The sequence below is a fragment of the Triplophysa rosa genome, linkage group LG14 (genome assembly GCF_024868665.1).
Source record: "Triplophysa rosa linkage group LG14, Trosa_1v2, whole genome shotgun sequence".
In the NCBI taxonomy this organism is placed as follows: domain Eukaryota; kingdom Metazoa; phylum Chordata; class Actinopteri; order Cypriniformes; family Nemacheilidae; genus Triplophysa; species Triplophysa rosa.
Window position 1 is genome coordinate 14956825 of NC_079903.1, and position 25065 is coordinate 14981889.

The 25065-nt window shown below is 38.9% G+C and overlaps 1 protein-coding gene across 1 annotated transcript in view; it reads right to left on the minus strand.

Moving 5' to 3' along the window:
• Nucleotides 1–9723: 9723 nt before the first annotated feature.
• Nucleotides 9724–25065, minus strand: part of rpa1 (replication protein A1) — a 57602-nt gene continuing 42260 nt past the window's right edge. Inside the window, exons 13-17 of the mRNA XM_057351066.1 lie at nt 23296–23425; nt 16299–16475; nt 15388–15495; nt 14989–15075; nt 9724–10386 (exon numbers count right to left, since the gene is read on the minus strand). Of these exons, the coding sequence (XP_057207049.1) occupies nt 10282–10386; nt 14989–15075; nt 15388–15495; nt 16299–16475; nt 23296–23425 (607 nt within the window). The 3' untranslated portion in view covers nt 9724–10281. The remainder of the gene's footprint in view (nt 10387–14988; nt 15076–15387; nt 15496–16298; nt 16476–23295; nt 23426–25065) is intronic.

Below are 25065 nucleotides of genomic sequence, written 5' to 3' on the forward strand. Positions count from 1 at the left end.
CAATAATGTATAGGCTGTTGGTTTGAGTCCTCAAGTTTTTTTCTAATTGATCATATAGGAGAACCTTATCTGAAACCTTCTCAGCTATCAGGATGTGTTTCCCAAATTTAGCAATGGCAACTCAGAACATACTGTCTTTGTTTAGGTGGTGAAACATCAGCAGTGTACATTTGAGACATGTATTTGAGACACTGTTAAAGCATAGGTTAGGTCATTAGTTTAAATCGAGTATATGCAAATTCCCCCCTTGCTGAATATTGGTGAACCTTATCTGACAGTGACATTGTCAGCTGCCAGCATTATTTGACCTCTTCTTTGATTAAAAATATGGCTTTGTGAATTTGAGACATGTATAAACTTTCTGTCTTATGGAACACAGGGGGAACGGTATCTGATATGCTTAGCCATCAGATAGCGTTTCCTCTGCAAAAAGTAACAAAATGTAGCTTTTAAAGGCTCCGCATTCAAGCTGGCCCCGGTAAGAAGCCCGGTGGTCCAGTGGTTAGTTCATTGGGTTGGTGTGTGGCAAGTTGTGTCCCAGCTTTTTCTTTCACATTCAATACAGGGGAACCTTATCTGACAGCAACATTCTTATTTGTTAGGATACGTTCTCCTGCTTTGATGAAAAATGTAGTGATATCAGGCTGAAACTCTAAAAAACAACTTGTTGTGGTGTTAGTGTTAATGTGAGACATGTATGAACTTTCTACATAATGGAACACAGGGGGAACTGTATCTAAGTCACTTGCTTTACAGTTTCAGCCTGATATCACTACATTTTTCATCAAAGCGGAAGAACGTATCCTAACAACTAAGCCTGATGGCACGATGATTAGAGCTAGTAGTTCATGTTCTACAGGATGTTGGTTTGATTCCAGCCCAAGCTTTTTTTCTTATTCATCATAGGGGAACATTCTCTGACAGCAACATTCTGAGCTATCAGGATATTTCCGCATCTTATGATGGACAAATTTAGCAATAGCAGGCTGAAAAACTCATGACCTACTTGTTGAAGATTTAAAAAACAGCAGTGTACATTGGAGACATGTATGAGCTTTAGATCTTATGGAACACACGGGAAACCTTATCAGACAGCAACATTTTCAGCTATTTTCCTCCTGTTATGATAGAAAACTTCGCCTGATGGCACAATGGTTGGAATTATAAAACTTATTAAAGTTATTAAAACTTATAAAAATTAGAAATATAAAAAGCACATACAAAAACACTGTACAAAAACATACTGTACAAACAGACAACATACAAAAAACGTAATAAATAAATATATGTTCGACGTTTTCAACCTATCCTGAGAACATTTAGGCTCCAGCTGAAATACACTTTTGAATGTACGAATGAACGTTTTGTGTTCCGCTGTTTGTTTTAGTTTAGAGGGCAGAATTCAACATTTTAATTTGAGAACATTTAGACATCTCTATGATATCAATACTCAAACACTGCAAGTATCTGTGTCATTTTTGTGACAGCCAGACCCCCCTCTATCCAATCTAGGGCGAAAAAGAAGAGTGAAAATACAGAAATGGTACTACAGTAACAGATTTTGTTGTCAGCCTAACATATCCCACCTCACCTTATCTGTGGAATTTGGGATTGAATGACAGCCACTGTTTGGTTATACATTATTTCCAGCCAGACCTCCCATCCAGAGCGAGGACAAGACCTGGAAAGAAAGCCAACACCGTGGGCTTGAAAGGATGGATTTAGTTAAGGTCTCGCCTGCTGCTCAGAACAGCTTTGAAGCCTCGAGTCGCGCCATCGTCGCACTGCCCACAGCGTTTCTCTCTGTGGCAGAACCCACAGCAAACGCCTGCTAACAAGATATGGTCACAGCATCCAAACAGACGTATCTCTTTCTTGACAGGTCTGTGCACGTTCCAGAGCAGACTGCAGCACAGGTTGTGCTGTTGATCCTACAACGGTCTGCCAACAACATCAATTGCCCACTAGGAAACAGCGGGTCACCAGTGGGCCAATTTAGGACACAGTGTTTCAGCAAATGACAGGCAAGTATTACTACAGACAAGGCGTCTTTGGCTGTGGAGGATAGAGCCTGCCCACTCAGTCTTATCTCTCTCTTCACAGGCTTCTTTGCATTGCCTAAAGTCTCTCCAATGGATATTTCTGGCATCGGTTGCGTTTTCTGTGGTTATATCCACTCGAAATTGTGCAGAGGCATTAACTCAAAATTTTGAGTCCTTGATGCTTGTCACAAAGCTCCATCTTCAACAAATACACACACTCACAACCTTTCAGCCCCGTTGCTCTTAACATCCCATGAGTCTGTTTGCCCATTTGGCACAGTGCTGTATCAACCCAAGCTGTTCGGTAAATAACGCTCTACAAGCGATATCTGCCAAAGCCAAACTAATCTGACCATTCGTTTACACTGCTAATTAAAAAGACTTCTGTGTTAATGCCTTTTGTATTTCCGCGGAGATAGGACAATTGTGGTGGATGTGTAAAGAAACCGAATTCACAAGCTGTTTAACTTTCATTGACCCAGTTCCCCTTTTATGATGGGTGGGGTCTAAGTAACACTGGGGCATTAAGAGAAATATTGCTTTAAAAAAAAGCAGTGGCTCTACAGTGAGAACAATCTTTAGTTGCTACTAAAGGACTTCTAAGATGCTGAATACAGACAGAATTCACCACTTTGAATGATAGGGTTGAGATCATTTTATTTCTAATCTCCTGCATCTCAGATGACCCAGAAATCTTACAAATGTCTTCATCACAGTTCAGATTTGCCAAGTCTGCAATCAAAGATGATTGATGATTCAATATGGACAATTTACCCCAAATCCATATTATTTCACCTATACAATCTACATTACTTTTATATACTCTCTTCATGTATTTCAACAGTTGTCTCATTTGTTTATTTTATTTCTTGAAGGCAATTTTAAGACAGACTTAACACTTAAATAAAAAATAACTGAGAACTCCATGAAATCCCCTGAGCTATAAAAGAGCAATTCTGTGAAAAAAAATCATTACTCATTAATCATCAACATAATTATAGTTATATGATCAGTAAGTCAAACGTACATAAAACAAACAGTGAACCAAATTACATAAAGGGATACTCCTGCCAAAAGTGACAATTCTGTCATGAATTACAACCCCCCCCCCCCCAAGTTGTTACAAAGAAAGATATTTGGAAAAATGTTAGCGACCGACATTTCTGGGACAACATTGACTACCATAGCAGGAAAAATTAAAATGGTAGTCAGAGGTGCCCTAGAACTTTTTCTTGCACCGTGTCTACACCGGACAAAAGACAATAGAATGCATTAGAACCCATTTTAATTTTGTCCGATGTAGACACGGTGTTACCCAAATTCTTCAAAATATCACACTTTATGTTCAACAGGACAAAAAAAAGATACAACGATTTTCCTACTATGGCAGTCAATGATGTCCCAGATATGTCAGTTGCTAACATTTTTCCAAATATCTTTCTTTGCCTTCATCAGAAATGTATAGGTTTGTACCAACTTGAGGGTGAGTAAATGAAGACAGAATTTTCATTTTTGGGTGAACTATTGGGTTTCATTTGCATGTACTTCCTCTCATTCTCAGTTCTCTCATGCAAGGACACACAAACTTCCCAGTCCTCTCAAATAGTCAAACTATCCTCTTCTTGATCTGCGTGGGGGACTCTTTGTTCGACACTGCCCAGTGTCCCTATGTTTGTTTGCCCCTAGGGGTCCCAGCACCTCTGAGGCACAATGAATCTTTATGAAGACAGGTGACGGTGCTCCGACTTCCATCAGCACACAAAAACATAAGCAAATAATCAGTGGAGAAAGCAGGGAAGAGATACATTCAAGGCACTGTTAACAGAAAGTCATGAATGGACAAAGATGTAATAGATGGCGTAACCATTAGCAGTCAGTGGAAAAGTGTGAAGACAGGGTAGAGGGTGCAGAGCAAATGAAACCTCTTTCATTGAGCCGTTGTACCACGCTATTTCAATTAAGCTAATAGTGACTTTCTGTGCTAACTTATTGCTTCTTGTCCCGACAGAAAGAAAATGAGGTCCAAACTCAAGTTTCTGTTTCTGGTGATTATTTAAAGATACCGTTAATTCTGTCCGAGGACGTTGCCTTGCATTCACAAACTCAAGGTGCATTTTGAATTAAACATCTGTGCTAACACAAAGCAGCAGGCAGATTTATCAAAGGATTTTTTGTGAGATTATCAAAAATTGGGCAACGCAACTTCAAAGTTGGACTTTAAGGAGAATGTTATAAGCACGGACACGTCGGTGATGTGACAGACCTTTGATGTTCAGAATTTGTATTGTTTCTTTTATGATTTATCATGTCTCTATCTCTTTTTTACCCTTCACCTGCTTTGTGAAAAGGAACAAAAACCACTTGACAAACAAATTCTGTGAAAATCAATCTACATTCTTTGAGAACACGAAGTAATAACACGATTTGCTTCTTTACCACAATTGCTATTAGTTTCCTTTATTTAAACCGCTCGATATGTCGCATGTCTCTGTTCAGAACAGTGCAGTTTCGCTTGGTTAAACTGAATTGCAGTATGAATTTTGATTCACATGTTTTAGTGCTGGGAGATCTTAGACTCATCTAATAACTCAAACTCTTTTGTGTCAGACCGTTTTGTAACCATTTAGAGTATATATTCATTCATTACAGCGACACAATTGAAATTGCTTGATGTAATCTCACCCATGCTTTAGAGTGATTTAGTGCGAAAAAGTTCACAGAACTTCTTTTAATAAGTTCATTCATTGTAACCAAACATTTTCTTCATTAACTTAAAAATATGAGTTGTGTGTAAAATTCTTTGCAAGTTCACTCAAAAAGACCTCTATAAATGTAAAAAATTGAGTTACGTCAATGTACAATGAACAAACAAGAGTTTGAAAGTTCCCAAGATGCACTGCAGCACGTTCAATTGTTTTTCTTTTAAAGATTAGTGTTTTAGTTCTTGCTGGAATAATTTATGCTTTAATCTTGTTGTTACTGTTTCTTATCTGTTGTGTTTAGAGTTTTTTTAATGAATGATGTTTTTTTGCATGTTACCATGGTTGAGGTTTGTGTGTTCAATGTTGAGGCGTAAGTGCAGACCCAACGTAACTCAAACTGTTCAAGCAGTTGTTTGATCAAAGTTTACTCAAATTGTAGTAAAAGACAAAAATATTTGTTTATTTTTAAATAACCAATTTATATTCTTTATTTATGTTCAGCCAACAAAAATAATTTGTTATGTTGTTCATTATGTAAACTTGACTATGTTGTGACAACTAATGACTTAAGCATAATGTTTTTGTACCTCTCAAGAAAACTAATAATCCTTATTTACCTCAATTAATTATTTTTTGTATCTCCAATTCATTATTTTAAGTCAGTACAACTTCTATTTCAAAAAGTTGAGTGAACAAGAAAAAGCGAGGGGAAATTACTACTAAGATTTTTTGTTGTTGTGAAGGCTTACATTTTTTTACAGTGTATACTGTATGTATGGTAATAGTCCCACGTGGAACTGAGACTGCAGAACATATTTGACCATTTTACGAGTACTTCTACGAGCCTTTGTGTTTAAAATCCTAACCCTTTTATTGTTTTATTGATAACGTTTATAAGCTTTGTCGAATCTCCCAATACGAAAAACACGGAGGCGCATATCCGTAAGCCTTCTGAACTATTTCAAAGTCAGGACAATAAAATGCTGTTTCTGCTAGCCGTGTCTTCGAAGTTTGCTTCAAAATTCTGTCCACGTTAAAATGATTGTCACGCGGGTCGCAGGGATTCTGTGCGAAAGTCTAATTATTTTCACAAACCGACGCTCAAGCGAAGATTTACAGACTGAAGCTGAATAAAATGAAATGATCGGAGTAAAAAAGCTGCTGTCTGACAGATACAGAAAATAACAACTCTCGCCCCTGTTGCTGCCAAGATGTGTTATTTATTGGCTCGAAGGAAGATGTTTTGGTAATCCTGTGTCTGACAATAGAAAACAAAAACACTATCTAGAGCCTAATCCAATTACAGAGGAGAACAGGAGACGAGTCACAATGTCACTTGTATCTACAAATTCAATCTCGAGCACTTTTTCAGGACGTACAGCCGGGTTTCCTTTTATCGCCACAATTATGAAAAGTATCAGCATTGCACCTGCCACATAATTGTCTGTGCAATTTTCTAAATCTAATTGAAAGGCCAAGACAATGGAGACTGTGTAACTAACTCACTCCAGGACTGGAGTGTTTTGTGTATGCAGACAATGTTAAGTGTAGAGCTCAGGCCTCTATATTGTAACGTCTGTCGGTTAAGTCTCACTGACACTCGCTTTCTCTGGTTTTTCCTCTTCAAGCCTCTGAATCTGCACCGGGTGCATGAATCTTAAACCAGATGCCCACACACTGCTCTACTCTCCATCCGTTACAATTTAGGTCTCCCATCTGAGAGTTACATCTTTACTTGCCTACATGATCTTTATTGCTACTGCTTTACAGCCTGTTTAAGACTCACATCAAACCAACTCCACCAACATCTATAATTCTGGGAGAGAGCAGGGATTGCAGAAGGGACAACAGAAGTACACGATTTAAAATCTGTAAATGCCATGTGACGCATGACATCATGACCATGCTGACTGACTTACGGCGCCACAGGAACACACACAGCTCCAAGCCCCAAACTGTCGTGTAAAAGGCAGCAGACGGTAAAAAATACAAATCAATGTCATGCTCTTAAGAGCTCTGCAAAAAAAAGTGATATGTAATGTACTGTACAAAAAAACAAAATTATTTTAAATGATTGCCAGTGGAGAAAGACTAAATCAGACAGCGCAGTTACAGTATGTTTGGCACTAGGATGGACGAGAAACAACACAATTTAGCTACCAGATAAGTAAGATGGCACGTGTGGTACTTCCACAGCATCGTCACTATAAGCAGGGGCAGACCGGTACAGGCCTACGAGATCATCTTCATCGCTCCCCTGAGCCACATCCCTGTTTGAGGTCTTAAGCAGGTTGGAGGCCTCAGCGCAATGCAAAACGCAACTCCCTCGCAGACCAAGCTCCAGGGAAGCAACCAGGCAAACAAGCATTTTCATTACCACACACATCTTCCTTTATCTGCTGTTCTGGGATCTGTCAAGAGCCCCTTCATGATGTGGGTAATAGCAGAATGCATTTCACTCTGAGGCATCTGAGGTAATCCCTCCCACTCTGACACTCATGTTTCTCCTGTTATTATCACCGTTAAAAGTTCAATAACAGATTTATCGGACTTTTAACGGTGTTTAGATTTTTCAATTGCATTTGACGGACCATTTGCCCATTTGGCTTTATCATGAGGCATCTCAGAAGAAAATAAAAATGCATGAACGATATAATGATGCAACTGAGTGCAAAAAAGGTTAGAGATTCTGTGCAGTCTATTGCCAGATGGTGGACTAAATTTAAAAGTTGCACATCTAAGGAAAGTTTAAGTCTATAGTCATACCAAACATCACGTTATGTAAATTGGCTTAAATTTGACTTTGATTTATTTTTGATTTTATGTTTTTTACAGCAACAGGATTGCTGCTGCTATTTTTGTTGTATGCAGAGCTATATGATGACAATAATTTATTTCAAATGATTTGAATCATTTGGGCCCCTTTGCAGTCGCCGTGTTATGATCACATGACATGACCAACCAAATATTATTAACTAGTTATCTCAGGAACTCCCTATCATCAAGCTGCACAAAAATAGTGGCTGACAAAACACCCACAATCCAATCAATGAAATGAGATCCAGTGACACATTACCAAAAATGGTCCTTTAAAACAAACTACATTTAAAATCATTTTATGTTGTTTACAGAACCATTTAGCCAATAATAGCATCCAACGACTAGCTTGTAAATTGGTGCAATATTTTGACACCATAAAAACAAACTGTTTGGAAATGCTTTACGCTAGTCACCTGGGAATTCTCAAAATTTAGCGCAGTCAATATTTATGCCGGATGTGAAACAAATACACAGTAACCCAGAAGCAAATATTACAATATTGACTGAAGTTAGATCAATATAGCATAAAAATAAGAAATTAAACCTATAGTTTAATGCTGTTCTTGATGGCCAGGGGCACAGACCTACAGGCGCGGTGTCCGCTTCCATCTCCAGCCTGGACTTGCCCTGAGGCTTAAACAAAATACATACCACTCATTATGTCCCTATGCATCATGAAGACTAACGCACATTCATATGAACCAGCAAGATGGAAAGAAGCACTTTCATGTCAGTCCAACTTTACAAGCTGTCTAAAAGTGCTTGCCCTCTAGAATGTATCTAAATTTAGAGCTCAAACCTAGACGCACGCTGCCTCGCCGAGCACGGAGGCCTTTTCCATGGTTACGTGGGGTTGACAGGCACGAAAAAGAGCAGGCCTTTGTGTTTGTGAACATCCCTCAACAAGCACTGCAGTTTAATGTATCTTAAGAAACGGAATAGTACCCATTAAAACTACAAATAACACCAGGCCGGGAGGGGGGTGATGAAGAATGTGCCATGGTAGGCTGGCAGAGAAAGAAAGGATGAAAAGAAAAACAGATTGTTGGCCTTCACGTACAACAAAGAGCCGCTGATGTGTTCTTCGCAGGAGAACACCAAACAAGAGCGGTGTTTATGTTGTGCTGCACGTGTTTGCTCATGGGGGTTTGTACCAGAGGACGTTAGACAGCTGAGGGGTAAACGAGAGCCAGGGTCTGTATAGAAATACTGTCAGTGAATATAAGAGATTTTAGTATGCAGGAAACAACAGGCCTCGGAAAAGAACAAAACAGCACTCTCACTGCTTCTCATTTTTAACAGACCAGAGAGAAATATGAAGCAATTTAAAGAAATATACCAACTTCTGTCATGACATTAGATTTTCACTACACTTTAAGATTTATGATAATATTATCGTTGAATCTACTGAAGAATAAAATAAAAAAACATGACGCAACCAAATTCATATTTTTCTCTTTATTTTTGTCAATGACACACACTCAAAATACAAGTGTAGTATAGGAAGGCAGAGAGTTTGTGCCCATTGTGTGCGTTGAGACAAAACTTAAAACGGGTGCTGAATTATTTACAACATTATGATATGTGTGGGATTAACAGGACATGGTTAATCATGGTTTTTAATATTATTATTGTCAATACCGCTGTGGCACCTCTAATAAATATATTTAATGCTTACCTATCAATCACCACCACAAATGAGCACATGCCCTTTAAGTAGCATTGTAGCGATAAAAGTGTGTTGACATTGAAAAACACAATGAACTTTAAAATCAATGATCAGTTGTACTGAGCTTAATTTTGCTGTTGCATCATGGTTTGGAACAACTAGAACAGCTGGTTGCATAATTCAGCCAATGATAATTTAATATAAGTAGCCTACAACCACAACAGCCATTCTAAATTGCTATAAACAAATTTCAATTTTTACAATTCCGTTCTCAACCGATCTGAAAATAAATTGGACGTTTTCCAAGCAAATAATTTCTTAATTTTCTGGACTTGCTTGTTATTTGAGATAGGCCATAAGTGATATGGTGCTTATGTTAATACTTGCATTAGTATAAGTGCAGTAAATCATTTCTCTGTTAGCTTTAGGCTCCCAACCACTATGGCATATAGAATGAAAAAACATGGGGAAAAAAGCCAAACAAACAGACTTCAGTACACAAACAGCTTTATTACTTTGCCTAACAGAAACAGCAGAGAAATACAGTGTACATATATATAAATACGGTGTGTGTCTGTGGTAAGTATTTTTGGCTCAAGTGAGAGTGTGAATGAGCTTATCAAGGTTCTGCAGGTCCACTCTTTAGGCATTCTAACAGAGGAAGGGGCTGTATTTTTCTCTAGCCAAGCTAAGAACATAAGATAAGTGTGAGTGTACACTGATATGCAGTTCTCTAAACACTCTCTAAAATCCCTCCTTCACTATCACAAAATATGTCAGCAATTTCTAAACAATACTTCAGTATTGGTCTTTCCAATCAGTGCCAACACCAGGGGAAGCAGCATGAGCTATATTAATTCTGCAGTATTTTTTGAAATCATAAAACTAGATATAAATGGGCAAATACAAATGGGGGGAATCCACAGACCGTAAGAAAAACAAAAAACTAAATTTAAAGAGGCAGTACAATAAGTATGTACATGATACTGAAACAAACAAAGTGCCACACTGGTACAAGTTTTGTTCCTCGTGACTGCGGCAGTTTATTCTACTGTGCGGCTGCCTTCCTTATGTTGATGATCAACCTCTTGCTGTATTCTCTGTGGTCCACTGGCTTTGCCTCCATCACCGTTACTTTAATGCGAGATTCATCCTATGAAGACAAAACGGAAAGGATTACAAACCCTGAACTCATCTCCACCCAAATGCACTTCTATGGACTCTCAAGAGAGCAAGTGTCTTCTGTTTGATTATAAACAGGTGCTATTTTTAAGCATAAATCGATCGCAAGCACAGTAAGATCCCATAAAGAAAACAAAGGCAGATGATGATCTTGGAAGAAAATAAACCCAAGTTCCAGGTTCGAGCCTTCAAAGAGCACGTACGTACAATAAACCCATATCATATATTTTGGAAAAGTGATGAGTATCTTCTAACAGGGGTTCTCAAGATCCATTTCCTGTCAGGTTTGGCCCCAACTCTGATAAAACACAACTGAACAAGCTAATCAGCATCTTTAGGAACAGATGCGTTCAACTGCAGCAGGGTTGCACAAATTGCTTGGCGTATCGCATTAAAGTACCGCGAGAGTGATTCAGATGCATACAAAGCAGTCGGCACTTGAATCGCTCTCGCGGTACTTTAATGACACATGCTGATAGATTAGCGCAGCGCCGCATTAAGTTGAACGCATATGTTCCTAAAGACGCTGAATAGCTTGTTCGGATGTATTTTATCAGAGCAGGAAAATGGATCTGGCGGGCCAGACTTGAGAACCACTGTTCTAACAAAACCTGTGAAACTTCTAAGTCCATTAGTTTAACCTATAGTTTATCTTAGTTACAAACCTATTTAAGCCACAAATGTAGGCATTCCTGTTTTCAAAGGAAGATATACGTGTTTAAATGCGATACTCCCTCAGAGACACAGTGCAAATTATTGACTCCCACTGACAGACAAACTGCTGGCTTAAATATGTGAATCTGCCATACAGTATATACAGAGCATTAATAAGCTTTAATGAGATCTCCCTCTCTCTCACACCAAAAACATGAAACTAAAACTGTATGCACAGGATTCAGAAGATTGTGCTGTTTAGGGCTGTGACGGTGGCAGTTTTTACCACCGCGGTGGTAATAGACAAATCAACAGCGGTGGTTGGGAAATATATATTATTTATATAAATAATATTTATATTATTATATTTGCGTGTAGCAACCACATGACGAGTGGAAGAGAAACATGGACCTTATTTAAATACTTGAAATAGTTACATACTTGAAATTGAAATATATCTAAAAATAAATGAGGATGAAACATCAGTGAAACGGCACACTACAGCATATAAAACATTTAAATAAACATCAGTAAATAATGAAAACTTAAATGATATAAGAAAGCTAAATACTATATAAAAAAGCTCTTGTTGCAGTAACTTCAGTCAGTGGCGTATTAACTCTTACAGTCCTTAACAATTCCATTTGAAACAAACTGTTTAAACCTACATTGGCTTTCCTATTCAGATTGCCATAAAAACTTTACTTTTTCCAACTCGTTGATGTGAAATTTACTTGTTGACATTGTCCAGATTAGAATGTTTACAGCTGCAATAAATGCGAGTTCAGAAGATGTGCACAGGAGCGCAAACGAATAGATGTCTCTCCGACACAAAGCAAGCGGGTCATAGCCGGTTTTGATTTAATGTAACTGTTAATTTCACAACAAGATCCATTGCAGAACCCGTAGAATAACCTGGGTTTTGCCGTACAGGCCCGCGCTCGAACGTATCTCAATAATTTCTGTGTTAATGTAAAATATTTTAAATGAAACCATCTACAATTGTAAGGCTACAAACAGCAATCCTGATCGCAACCATCATTTTTATCACACATACATTTGTCACAGTGACGTGCACTACCGCCGGTGGCAGCTCACCACCGTCATGGCACTTTACCACCGCGGTGGTGCGGTTGTCACGGCCACCGTCACAGCCCTAGTGCTGTTCTGGTATTTCTGAATTAAATTCAAGCACAAATATTCTTAAAACCTGAGCTAGCAATGTGGTTAGTCATTCACAAACTCTACAGCAGCTAGGGCTGTCACGATTATTAAATAATCATCTCATCGCGATTGTTTGACCTCATCCTGATGGTTTCAGATCATCGCAATTATTGCACATCTCTATAGAAGACACTAGGGGAAGCTGTAGTGTATCTGCATATTGCATATTTTAGTGTATATATTGTAACTAAAGCATGGTAATACTTGTAAAATGTACCACCACAACACAATCACTTAAAAAAAACTAAAGCATATACCATCAAAATAACCTGCAGTACAATTTAATATTATTTCAGTGTGAAAACCGGCCTACCAAAATCTAATTAACATAGAAGTAAACTTTTATTGTAGTCTTGCAAGTGAGAAAAAAACAGACTAGAAGCTTTTCTATGACTGATAGCATTTTAATGGTGGCTTCAATTCACTCCTGATCAATTTACTTCATTTACAAGTATTTGGCGGTTGTATTATTGACAGGTAAAAGCCTAAACCTTAAGTATGATGAGCCAATTTTTTCCTATGTATTTCTAAGAAAAAGAACAGTCTTTATATTCAGAACAATATGGTAGTTTCAAAGCTGAATAAAAAAATGTATGAGAATCAAATGTCAAAGCTCTAAAACAGACAATTAATCGTCATAATCGCAATGATTTATTAGACAATTAATCGTCAGCCAAATTTCATAATCGTGACAGCCCTAACAGCGGCAAATCTTGACAAACACTTTCATTTTCATGTTGACCTCACCAACAATACATCCAATCAGACACTAGCCAATTTATGATAGATCACACTATAAATCATACATATTTAAAACATCTGATTTGACCTTCAAGAATGCTGACTGTGTCTCTTATATTCTCATTCCATTATCTGTACATGTAATATAACAATCTCCAGCAATGCCATGGCTGGGAATTCTGATACTGATACAGCATTTCAGATGAATACTAATTTCCCTGCAGAATAATAAATTGCATTACACAGACCGACTGCAGCTCTGCTATACGGCTAACCAGATTACAGAAATAAGATAGCCAATCTAAGGCTATAAAATTATATGTAGGTTAATATGGAAGAAGTCAAATTTAAGTTCATTTGAATTTTGATAAGTAACATGAATGTGAACTCTAATAATTAGGTGCAGAGGCAACAGGAGAGGAAAGTAGCACTGGGTCTTCTTGAGTTGAGTTTATGAGCAGGTAGGCCTGTCGCGACTTATTGCGCTATATATAAACTTGACGTCGGTAGTTTTTGGTGATGCAATATATTGCCACTGTGTTTATATATGCGTTGTTTACATAAAAATGAATGACAGTTACATTTTATCCGATCGTGCTGTCTCTGTTAGCGCGAGCGCACCGTCGCACACACGGGGCAGACAGCGGCAGGTGAAAAGACTAGAGGCGTTATATTGTATTTTCCTGATGAACAAAGCCAGTTCGGAATACTGTAGTAGGCCTAGTCAGCTTGGTGTCAAAGCTGCAAACCTCCCACTCCGATATGAAAACAAAGGAGCGCGTGAACAAGACCGCTCTACTCTTTAAATATGGAGGTAACGAACAGCAACACAACTGATTAAAACAAAAGCCGCATTTGGAGCTCGAGAGAGGCCTTACAGACAGTTTAAGTAATATGACATGACACATGTATGAATACACCTTAGACAAATTTCAAACAGCGTTTTTGTTCACGAATGGAACACCACTCAAAAAGTCGTTCCAGATAAAGAGACATCGTTTTTCATTGCTCAATTGTGCAAGTGTATTTTAAACGGCCACATTATGACATACAACCGTGCTATCCTCTCCAGAGTTCACATATCAAGGGCTCTGCTTGCCCTAAACTTCATCATAACGGCTTGTAACTTAAATCAACCCATTATAATTAAGGACTGGAAGTGTCTGTTTTCTTTATTTTAAATATTTACCCTCCAGTTTACATTCCAATTTAAATGTCCAAATATTCTTTGTTCTTTAAAAGGGTGTACTTGCATTGTTATATTATCATTATTTAATCAGTGGCATAAAATATTTTAAAATGACAATAATAATGACTATCGCAATTATTTCTGATGCAATTAATCGCCAGACAAAAAGTTGCTATCGCGACAGGCCTATGAGCAGGTGTGTTTGAGAAAGGGAAACGGAGTAGGTTGTGTTAGGATCACAGAAACCCACAACACAAACATCCTCAATATTCACGGTTAATGTGCGTCTGTGTTTCTCACGGCATGGACCAATTTTCATCACCAGCAACCGTAATAAACAGACAGTGCATCAATTTCCATAATTCTCAATCACATCAAAATGTGCATAACACATGGCACAATGTACGCTTTGTTTAGCTCAAAAAAAATAAGTTAACTCAGTTTAGCGTTCAAAAAAGGTGTTTTTCTTCTCTCTTTTTTGTGTATGCAATTAAGCAAGCCTTTCCGTTTTGCAAATTAACAAGAAAAGTGTTTGAAAAACTTCCAACTGAAAGCTGCTTCGGAGCGCTGGAGCCTAAAACATTTTTAATTGTTCCAAAACTAAAATACAAAACAATATAACATTTTTATGTTTTAAAATTTCCATTCTTTTAACTCTTATTCATACAAACTTGAGTCTGTGTGTTTGCACACAACTTACAGTTAAATCTAGATATGAGAAATTCTGATTCACAAGCAGTGGAGATGCAAGAAACATTAACTTACATTGTAGGTCTCCAGCTTGACTCTGTTCCGGAAGAGAAAGGTATTAAAGTTTGCATGCTGGAAGACCTCATCAAACGCTGCCTCATTCTGCAAGCAAAGACAATAGAGCGAGACAGAATTATTACAAGGTTCAAAACAATGTCATGTAAATGGACATTATGTTTGTCTCTCACAGAACGTTCCACTAGAGACTTGATCAACCATTCAGAGGAAAACCTTGTTAAAAATCCTTGGGTTTGAAAGCCTTTGTCATAAAAACGAAGATTCCAAATTCAGACACAATGTGCTGCTTCTCAGAGTGTCTTTGTACTACGCCGGCCAACCCTCGAGGCCACGCTTTCATGTATCGCATGGAGGGAAAGCGTAGAAAAATAGAATGAGAGCAAGAGTAAAACTTACAGAGTCCTTGAGTTGGCCGAGATAAGCTGCGTTTTGGCCTAGAACGGTTTCGGCGCAGTCTTGAAAGCACATCACCCATTGGTTGTCTCCAAAATCAGCAATGTTGGCCTGGCAGAGAATTAAAGGGCTATTAGCATAAACACAAACAAACAAAAACGCTTCATTCACACTTCATGCCTGATGATTCATTATAAGACCCTTCCAATTAATATAGGCTAAGCTGAATAGGCCGTTTTGGCAGCGCGGATGGGAAAAGTGAGCCAGGTCATGCACATCTGAGTCCAAACATGCACTGCAGGACAGCAATGCACCGAGGGCTGACGGGAGGAGAAATGAGCTATAATATTGTAAAGCTGCTATTTTTAAATCCTTTTTGGCTGCAGACCAGCAGGAGGAAGGAAATAAAGCTTAATTTGGCCATTCCTGCCCCATTCTAGAAACGACAGGCAGCTTTAATGCAAAAAAAGCAATTAACAAACACAGACTGAGCCGATTAACAGCAAAACAGAAATAAAGTGGCCTCAAATAAGCAATGAATTTCAGAGCAAAAGAACAGCAATAGAAACAAAATATTTCAATCATTAGTTTCAGAAATTACTATTTTGGTATTGGAAGGAAATTACAGATATTTATTGACAACAAAGCACAAGTTCAAATAATTTCTCCTATCCCATCTTAATAAGAAAAGACAAGTGACAAGCCTGACATAGCAACATTAACAATTACCAATGAGAAGCATTGTGCACTTGATCCTTTGATAACGTGTTACGAAAACAAACAATCGTTTTTGCCATTTTATTTGGTGATGCGAATGGCTCAAAAAGTATAGACTTTCAAACGGCAAAAGACAGCCAATGAATACTGACTTTGCATTTCAGAAGAGGCTTAACATACAAGACATAGAGTCTTACCGAGAGCATGAGGCGATATTTGAAGTCAGGGAATTCTTTGTCACATTTCTCACAGCGGTACATTCCATTCTGCTGGTCCACCACCTTCTTGTTGCAATCTTTACTGGGGCAGGCCTGATACAAGCAGTTATCTTTACGAATGTAGACTATGGTGCCCACGCAGGAGAAATAATCAGCCTGACAACAGAGGACAGATGAATAAATAACCAGAAAACACATTTAATTTAAACAGTATTACCTCTATGCCATTTTAAAAACACCTCATGAAAGTTGAAAGAGCCTGTAGAACAAAAGGTGATGCATTAAAAGAATCCAAGGTAAGGTTTAGCTGTTCTATAATGCTTTTTTGCACACTAGCAACACCAAGGTCACAGGTCCGATTCCCAAGAAATGCACATACAGAATAAATGTTAAGGCTGAATGCACTCTTTTATAAAGTTATAAATACAGACCTTACATAATATGATACATAGAACTTGACCAAATAAAAATAAAAGTATGGTCTGCTTCAAAAAATGCAGAAGAAAACTGCCCATATTCATTTTAAAGTGGGATATGCAAGGTAGAGAACATGCATAAACATAAAGGACTTCAGAGCAGGGCTGGAGGCTGAAGGGAAACAGCAGCTGTGAAGCACCTGGAGGGGAGGTCAAAGGGCCTGAGCTAAATGTATGCAGAAGACACAATAGGACAGAAACACACAGCCACTGAAGCTGCAAACGAAAAGGGAAACACTAACATATTATGAACTATTTTACGCAGTTGGCACTTTAAATGAATTCAGTATACTTGGTGCCACATGATTTAGATCAGAACAACAGAAACAAATCCCAAGGTTTCCCATGTTTTGTTATGTAAAATTAATATCTTAAATAAAATTATATTAGTATGTCATACAATGAAAAGCATTAAGATTAAACCACTAATTCTGTTCCTTGGCACGCAACACTATTTCTTTACTTCCCCTCATGTTAAATTTAATCAATGCTAAAAAATGCTATATAATCTGTCCCACATTTTATTAACAGGGTTGCAAAAAATGCAATATTTTTGTTTGCACCCCATTCATGGGAAGTTCAGGCTGTAAAATGAGCAGAAAAGTGTGCGTTTTGGGTCGAGAGAAAAAAGGAGAAAGTAAAAGTTTTAAAGAGTCAGTAAAGGGCACCTTACTGTTGCTCACATGTCACAGACAGAAAGACAGAAGAGAGAGACACACAGAAGACGACAGATTACAGGGTGGAAAAAGGGTCAGTGGCTGGACATGAGCATGACACTGTTCTGACAGCTACTCTTCACAAGCACTCTGGGAAAACACATTAAACTGAGCTTCTCCTACACACACGCGCCATCAATGTTTACTTTGCAGACAGCGCTCATGAGCGTACCCAGATGAGATTGGTCTTTGCAATGACCTACAATGGGCTTAAGAAACTCTACCTTCCAAAATGAGGTCTTGATTCATATTCATGCTGTAAAATTGACTCGTTAATGAAACGCTAAAGAAATCGAGCACCCTGACTTTTCCCGGACTGAGAATCCAGCCGCTCTTGATTTCATCTCACTTTAGACCGTAATCTACACGGTGCCTCTGGCAAAGTCTTAACCCCACATTTTCTATGGAAATGAGCTACGAAAACAAAAATAAATGGTGAAAATGTGTTCCTACTGTAATTGATTTCTCTCCTAACAGGTTTACTGCTGACCACTCAGTTGTTTCGCTTTGAGAATTCGACCCCAATTAACTTCTGGTAGGGGTGGAATTGATATTCCGTGTCACTTCAAATAAATAAAAAGCCTCCGGGTAACTGTGAACGACAATGGCATAAAGCAGAGAGAAAAATATCCCTGTGAATTACTGTCATTTCACTTAGCGACAAAATCCCTCAACGTTTCTCGCTTCTCTGAAATACAATAATTAATCCCGTAAATACCTATGCAATTATGGTCACATTCGCTTCAAAGATGAATGGGTGCTGATAGAGGGTGTAGAACAGATTTTTTGTTTCCTATTGCCTGTCATTAGGGTTGACAACTGTACTTATTCTAACACAGCATAGGGTATCAGGAAATTATGTAAAAGTGTTTCACTTCATTACGCGACTGTGGCACAGTGGGACAGGAAACTGGGACAAACTTTTTTGCGAGGAGCGCTGTTAATTACAGGCAATGGGCTGTGTGCTTCTAGCGGCTTCACCTCGTATTCCAACAGATCTGACGGGATGAGACCCGGGTGACAGCACGAGTGCTTCTCATCACAGAGAGATGTCGGGGCCAGTGGGCCTTTAGGGGCCAGGTATTAGGGAAGGCTGTGCACCAGTGTGAATATTAATAATTCATTTAAAACACTCAAAACCACAGGAACCAGAACGGAGTTCAAACGCTCAAAGATTACAGAACAATACAAATAAAGACAACACCAGGGCTTACAAGTCCCATCCATTTTCCAGTAGCTCTATTCGATGGTGCCTGTCATTCTACATGCTTATTCTGTTTCTAAGGCATGGATCTGTTGTTGATGTTAGCATCCACACAATAACAGATGAATACATGCATCAGTCATTCTACGTGGCCGACATACCTTTTGAGTGATGATGATTCAACATTCAATAGCAGTGTCATGCATGTCTCTGTGCTAAATCATGCCTTCTGGCAAACCTACTTCAAAGATTTACAACGCCGAGAAAACAGTCCGGTTTTCTTTCTGCTTTAATAATTGATGTCTTACTTATGTGAAAATAGCTCTCCCATTTTTTATTCTCTCTTCTGATATTGTGAGGCTTCGTTCTGCTCTCACTCTTCATCATTCTGCTGCACCTGATAAGCTCATAATTTTTCACTCTTCTATAGACACAGCCTCTTTGATATTGCCATCAGAACACAGATCCCCATTTCCCATCCCTCACGCATAAATAAAAACAGTGTTACGCTCAACTCCTGTTCTCGACTACGAAAATATTAGACCACTGAAAACAGAACAGTTGCCCCAATACAGGAACTATCATCATACACTAGGGATGGGCATTTCGAGTTTTGGACAATTAATTGGGGGTGGGGCATTAGAGGGGGCATGTCCCTCATGGTGACAATGAAAAGATTTCAATTACAACACAGATACGAAAATTTATGTTGATAAAACTATGACAAGATTGAGTAAATAATTAAATCAACACTGTTAACTTATAAAAAAATTCATAAATTATAAATGACTTATCCGTTCACAACATTATTATTATTTTTATTCATTTGCACTTCTTTAAATCTTTACTCAAAAACGTTACGCTCCTCTCCCCCTCTCAACAACAACTCTTCACCACATGACGTCAGCAACAAAATGCCTGGCCATTGGAAAGTCAGTATAGTCCTACCTCTTTTAAGCCCTCCTCTGCAGGCCCAATTTACAACAAACCAATCAAAAAGGGAAGCGCAAAAAAAAGCCCCGCCCTACATCTTTTTCTAATTTCAGAAGCCGTTTCACTCGGATACACGTCACGATACAGAAAAGAAGTCAATCGCAACTTCCGTTTCATGGTGACTTTAAAAGAAATATCAGTGTCATCTGTCTGTCAGTGTCTAACGGTAAAGTCTCTTTTGCTCGTCTGATAATAGTGGTCTCACCTGACATTTTGTTTCCGAATATACTGGTGCGGAGCAGGGCCAGTGTTTTTAATCCATTCTTATGAACTTGAGCGTACGTTCACATGGCGCTCGCAGTGGAGAGGAATGCTCGGTTTGCTCCGCGAGCGCCACGCGAGCTCAGCTTCCATGGGAATGGATTGAAAACGTTCGCCCTGCTGTGCGAGTGGCACGAATACAACACTAGAGCCCATTATAAACAGAAATTCTGTGCCCACTGGATGCAGCGCAAATAGATGCAACAAATGCCTTGTTTGGTTTCGTTTTGCTTTTGCTGCGTTGCATCGCACCGCTCACGTGAGGTGTAGACAGAGTGTAAAATGATAACGATTGAATGAATGAGGCATTTATATAGAGCTGTATTGTGTATTGCATTACACCCAAAGCGTTTTACAATCATATGAGGGGGGTCTCTCCTCAACCACCACCAGTGTGCAGCATCCACCTGGATGATGCGACGGCAGCCACAGTACAACGGTGCCAGTGCGCACACCACACACCAGCTATAGGTGGAGAGGAGAGAGATAGAGCCAATTCAGAGGGTGGGGATCATTAGGAGGCCATGATTGACAAGGTGACCAATGGAAGGAATCTGGCCAGGATACACCCCTACTCTTTACGAGAAGTGCCATGGGATCTTTAATGACCACAGGGAGTCAGGACCTCGGTTTAACGTCTCATCCGAAGGACGGTGCTTTTTACCGTAGTGTCCCCGTCACTATCCTGGGGCATTAGCACCCACACAGACCGCAGGGTGAGCATCCCCTGCTGGTCTCACTAACACCACTTCCAGCAGCAACCTAGCTTTTCCCAGGAGGTCTCCCATCCAGGTACTGGCCAGGTTCAGCCATGCTTAGCTTCAGTGGGCAACCAGTCTTGGGCTACAGGGTGATATGGCGATATGAATCAAACTTGAAGGTTTGTATGCATTGTATGCAGCTTGGCGCTGCACATTTTGCACTTGACTGTATTTTCGTCAAGTTTATCAAAGTGAAACCAGGCATGACTGTGCCCTTCTGTGCTCCGGACCGTAAACTCTCGCAGCGCAACCAATCAAATCTCTGGGTACCACCCGAAATGCCAGCATAACCAAACAGAAAGAAAGAAAATAATTTTATTTTAAAAATGTATTTACTGACCCAAACAATCATCGTTTTCATCACTGATCGTCGCGTCCGAGTACTCGTGTCCATCCCTATCATAAACAGATACAAAACCATCTTTGGGAAAACATGAGGTTTATTAAATGAGGCTTGTCTGGGTGGCTTTTTCAATAGAAAATGACTCCACATTTATGACAGAAGTACCGAAAAAGATTTCAGGACTAGGGCAGATTAATTCTGCAGTTTATAGTACAATCTTTTAATTATTGGCCTCAGTAAATGGAGTCCTGCTAATCTCTCTTCTCCATCTTTGTGCTGAATGAAAGTAATGCTTAAGCACACACATTGGAAAGATGGAAAGTGCATTATAGCTGATTAATGAACACGGAGGTGTAACTGTGTAGCCAAATGACTCTCTCCGACTTTTTCAAAAATGGGCTTAAACAATAAGCTATTTGCAGCATTATTTCATGTTGCTTTATACAAGCAAAAATTGCAAAAGATTCTTTGAGAAGCATATTTGCATTGCACTTCCTGCATACTTTTTGCTGAGCCCATGCAAAAATAGGCTCGGCTTTGAATCTCTACCTGCTTTTGCGCTCATCTGTTAATATGGCCAGCACAATGTCTACTAGGGATGGGAAGATTCATCGATTTGCATCGGTGCATCGGCATACAAGGTAACGATGCGATGCATTGATTTAAAAAGTTGTTTATCAGATACAAGTTGCCATTTGCATTGCAATGCATCGTTTCTAACATATTTGCATTGGTAAAAAATCGATATGTAGGTTGATTTCTCTGAACTGTTTCACATGCGCGTTCTGTCATCACTGCTGCTACGTGAATATGACGTATCACATCACTACGGAGACCGAAGCGTGTCCTGACAGTCACACACAGACTGCGTCCGACATCTAAGTGCTGCCTTCGGAGAGTGCATTCCAAGGCAAATAGGCATTAAGGCACGTCCGAATACAACGTTTGCTTTAGTCCCGGTCTCGTGAGAGCCCAATATCTGATAGATTTTCAAGGCAGCGTAGATGTACAGTATCATTTAGCTGTAACGTTAGCTGCTAGCGGCTCCGCTACCACTAGCATGATGCAGAGTTAGCAAACGATTAAAACTTTTTTCATTGCCCGCTGTCTAACAGCTCTGCTTGTTCCAATGCAATAACTGATGCAATCGCCTTTTTTATTTGTAAACCTATTTAGCGTTACAGAGAACGAGGGCTTCCAATACCTACTCCACATCAAGACGTTAGAAGTCAGGAGGCATTTAAGTTAACCATTACAAAACTCCTTTTTGTATTGTATTTTGGTTATTATTCCAATAGAATCTGCCAGATAACATCCCACCAACAGAATCCATCACATACCAGTAGACCAGGGGTCTCCAACCCTGTTCCTGGAGAGCTACTGACCTGAAGATTTCAGCTCCAACCCCAATCAAACACAGCTGAAGCATCTAATTAAGGTGTTCAGGGTTGCTTGATAATTACAAGTGTGTTGAAACAGTCTGCAGGACTGTAGCTCTCCAGGAGCAGGGTCGGAGAGCCCTGCAGTATTTCCATTAAAACCAAAAGCCAATACAATTCCTATTATAACCATTTATTCCATAAAATATTCTATTGTGTTTTGGGCAAAGTTCTATTTTTTTTAGCAGGGCTACCATATTGAATAGCATCATAATTGTTCCATTGCATCCTATTGCAATGAATTGCACTGTAATGTATCGTATCGAACCGGATCACACTGCATTGTAATAGGGATGAATCGGATCGGATCGCATCGGTAGCTGCTTCATCTGTATCTTTAATTTATTGTATCGTTGGCTATGCATTGAGATGCGTATCGCATCGGCCTCAGTATGGAGATGCACATCCCTAATATACAGGTATGAACATGAACATGCTCATACTTTTCATGTTTATACTTTTCAGTTGGCCAAGATTTCTAAAAATCCTTTCTTTGTATTGGTCTTAAGTAATATTCTAATTTTCTGAGATACTGAATTTGGGATTTTCATTAGTTGTCAGTTATAATCATCAAATTAAAAGAAATAAACATTTGAAATATATCAGTCTGTGTGTAATGAATGAATATAATATACAAGTTTCACTTTTTGAATGGAATTAGTGAAATAAATCAACTTTTTGATGATATTCTAATTATACGACCAGCACCTGTATACATCCAGCATACGTGTGAAGTGAGAAGAAGGCTTAAATCTCTCAACTCTTTCTATGCAGGAATCATACCTTGTCTCCGTGGCCCAAGTGTTCATTCTTGACTTCCATCAGGGTCTTCCAGTTTGTGTTTCCACCACCCCCTGGTCCTCTCATCTCAGTCATAGACTGACCATCGATAGCATGTCCTTCCTTATCATACCTGTAAATAAACAAACAAATTCCACTTAGCCTTTCAAGCTGGCAATCATTGTGTAAAAAATAACAGATGCCCAAATTATTTATTTATTTTTAAAGGCAACAGCTCATTTGTTCAGGCAGATAAGTAGCTGATTTCTCAAATCTGATCCACAGAAACAGAGAAGCAACATCCGAACAGTGGCTCTTACTATGGAGATTTGTGCTAAAAACAGCACAACGGGCACTTGTGAAACGAATCAACAGTATAGCATCGGTTAAGGGAGATGGGGTCAGGGATGCAACGGTGAAATCAGAAACCCATTTTCACTCTCTACCGGGAGGAAGAGGGAGGTAGAGAGACCGAAAAAAAACAAAGCCCACTCAGGTTGAAGCAGTGTGTCGGAAGAATCGATACAGCGTTCTAAATGTACCAATGGTAGGGCTTGGAGCTGAAGGGGTAGGAAGGCGTGGCTGGGTAAATACAAGGGTTCAGGGCTTGTTCTGGAAGGCATGACTAATTGAAAATATCCACATTTATAGAGTAGCGCACAGCCTGATTGCTTTGGTCGTGTCAGTTATTTCTTTCTGAAAAATGAGTTTAATTCTGTAGCGTGGCGCCTGGCCTCTTACCTCCCCTTTGTGCTCCTCTGTTTTATCACTAAGAAATCCCTAAATATAGAGCTAGTCGTGCTTTACAAAAAGGATCAGCCTACTCCTGATTAAAAAAATATTTTTTCCCCAAAGCATTTCCAAGATCCTTCAATATAAAGCGGGCAAATGACGCAAAAACCAAGCGTATAAAAAAAGTGACTGAGTAATTGATACTACGGTGGAATTTTGCAGATGAGTCATTATAATATAATACCTAGTGATATTAGCGGTGACACCAAAGCTCCGATGCTTGTGTCAAAAAAATTAAGCGATTTTCAGTGAAGCTTAGTTTCGATGCTTGATTCGTTCTATCAAAACCATGTGACCAATTACATCCGAAGCTTCGTTTCACACACACCCAAAGTACGACTGCTTCATACTTTGATTAAAAAAAGGTTTGAAAATTCGCGACACAGGCCACGCCTTCATGGGTTTCTACAGCTACAGATTTACTATAATCGTATGAAAGTGCATGTGTATTTTTGTGTGCATGCACCTGCATTTATTTACTTCCTCTATTCATGAATTTGACTTATTTACAAACAGGAAAAATGTCCACATCCACAATACAAAAAGTTATGTTTATTGTTTTGAGTTACCAAGTATGCGAAACAGATTGTTGTCATGTACTTAATATACTGATTTATTAATTTACTAGTCTACCCATGCATTCGTTCGTTCATTTATTAAATCATTATTGATTCTAAAATTAATGGTCGGTCCATCGTGAAATATTTTGCGACACAGCGCTTTCCCACGCTTTCACCAGCAGAGGTCATAGTCGAGCTCTGATTCAAAAAGCTTCGAGTAATGAACCTTTTTCGATACAATTTTGTTGAAAGCTTCAGTGGTTCAGAAAGCTTCACTTCGCCATCACTAATAATATGGATTCAACCAATCCAACACATGGCCAAATGGATCATGGCAGAGTTTGTAACTAATTATTTGTATCCTTTTGATTTTATTTAAATAATATTTTTTTTCAAAATGTATGTAGTCAGATTGCTTAGA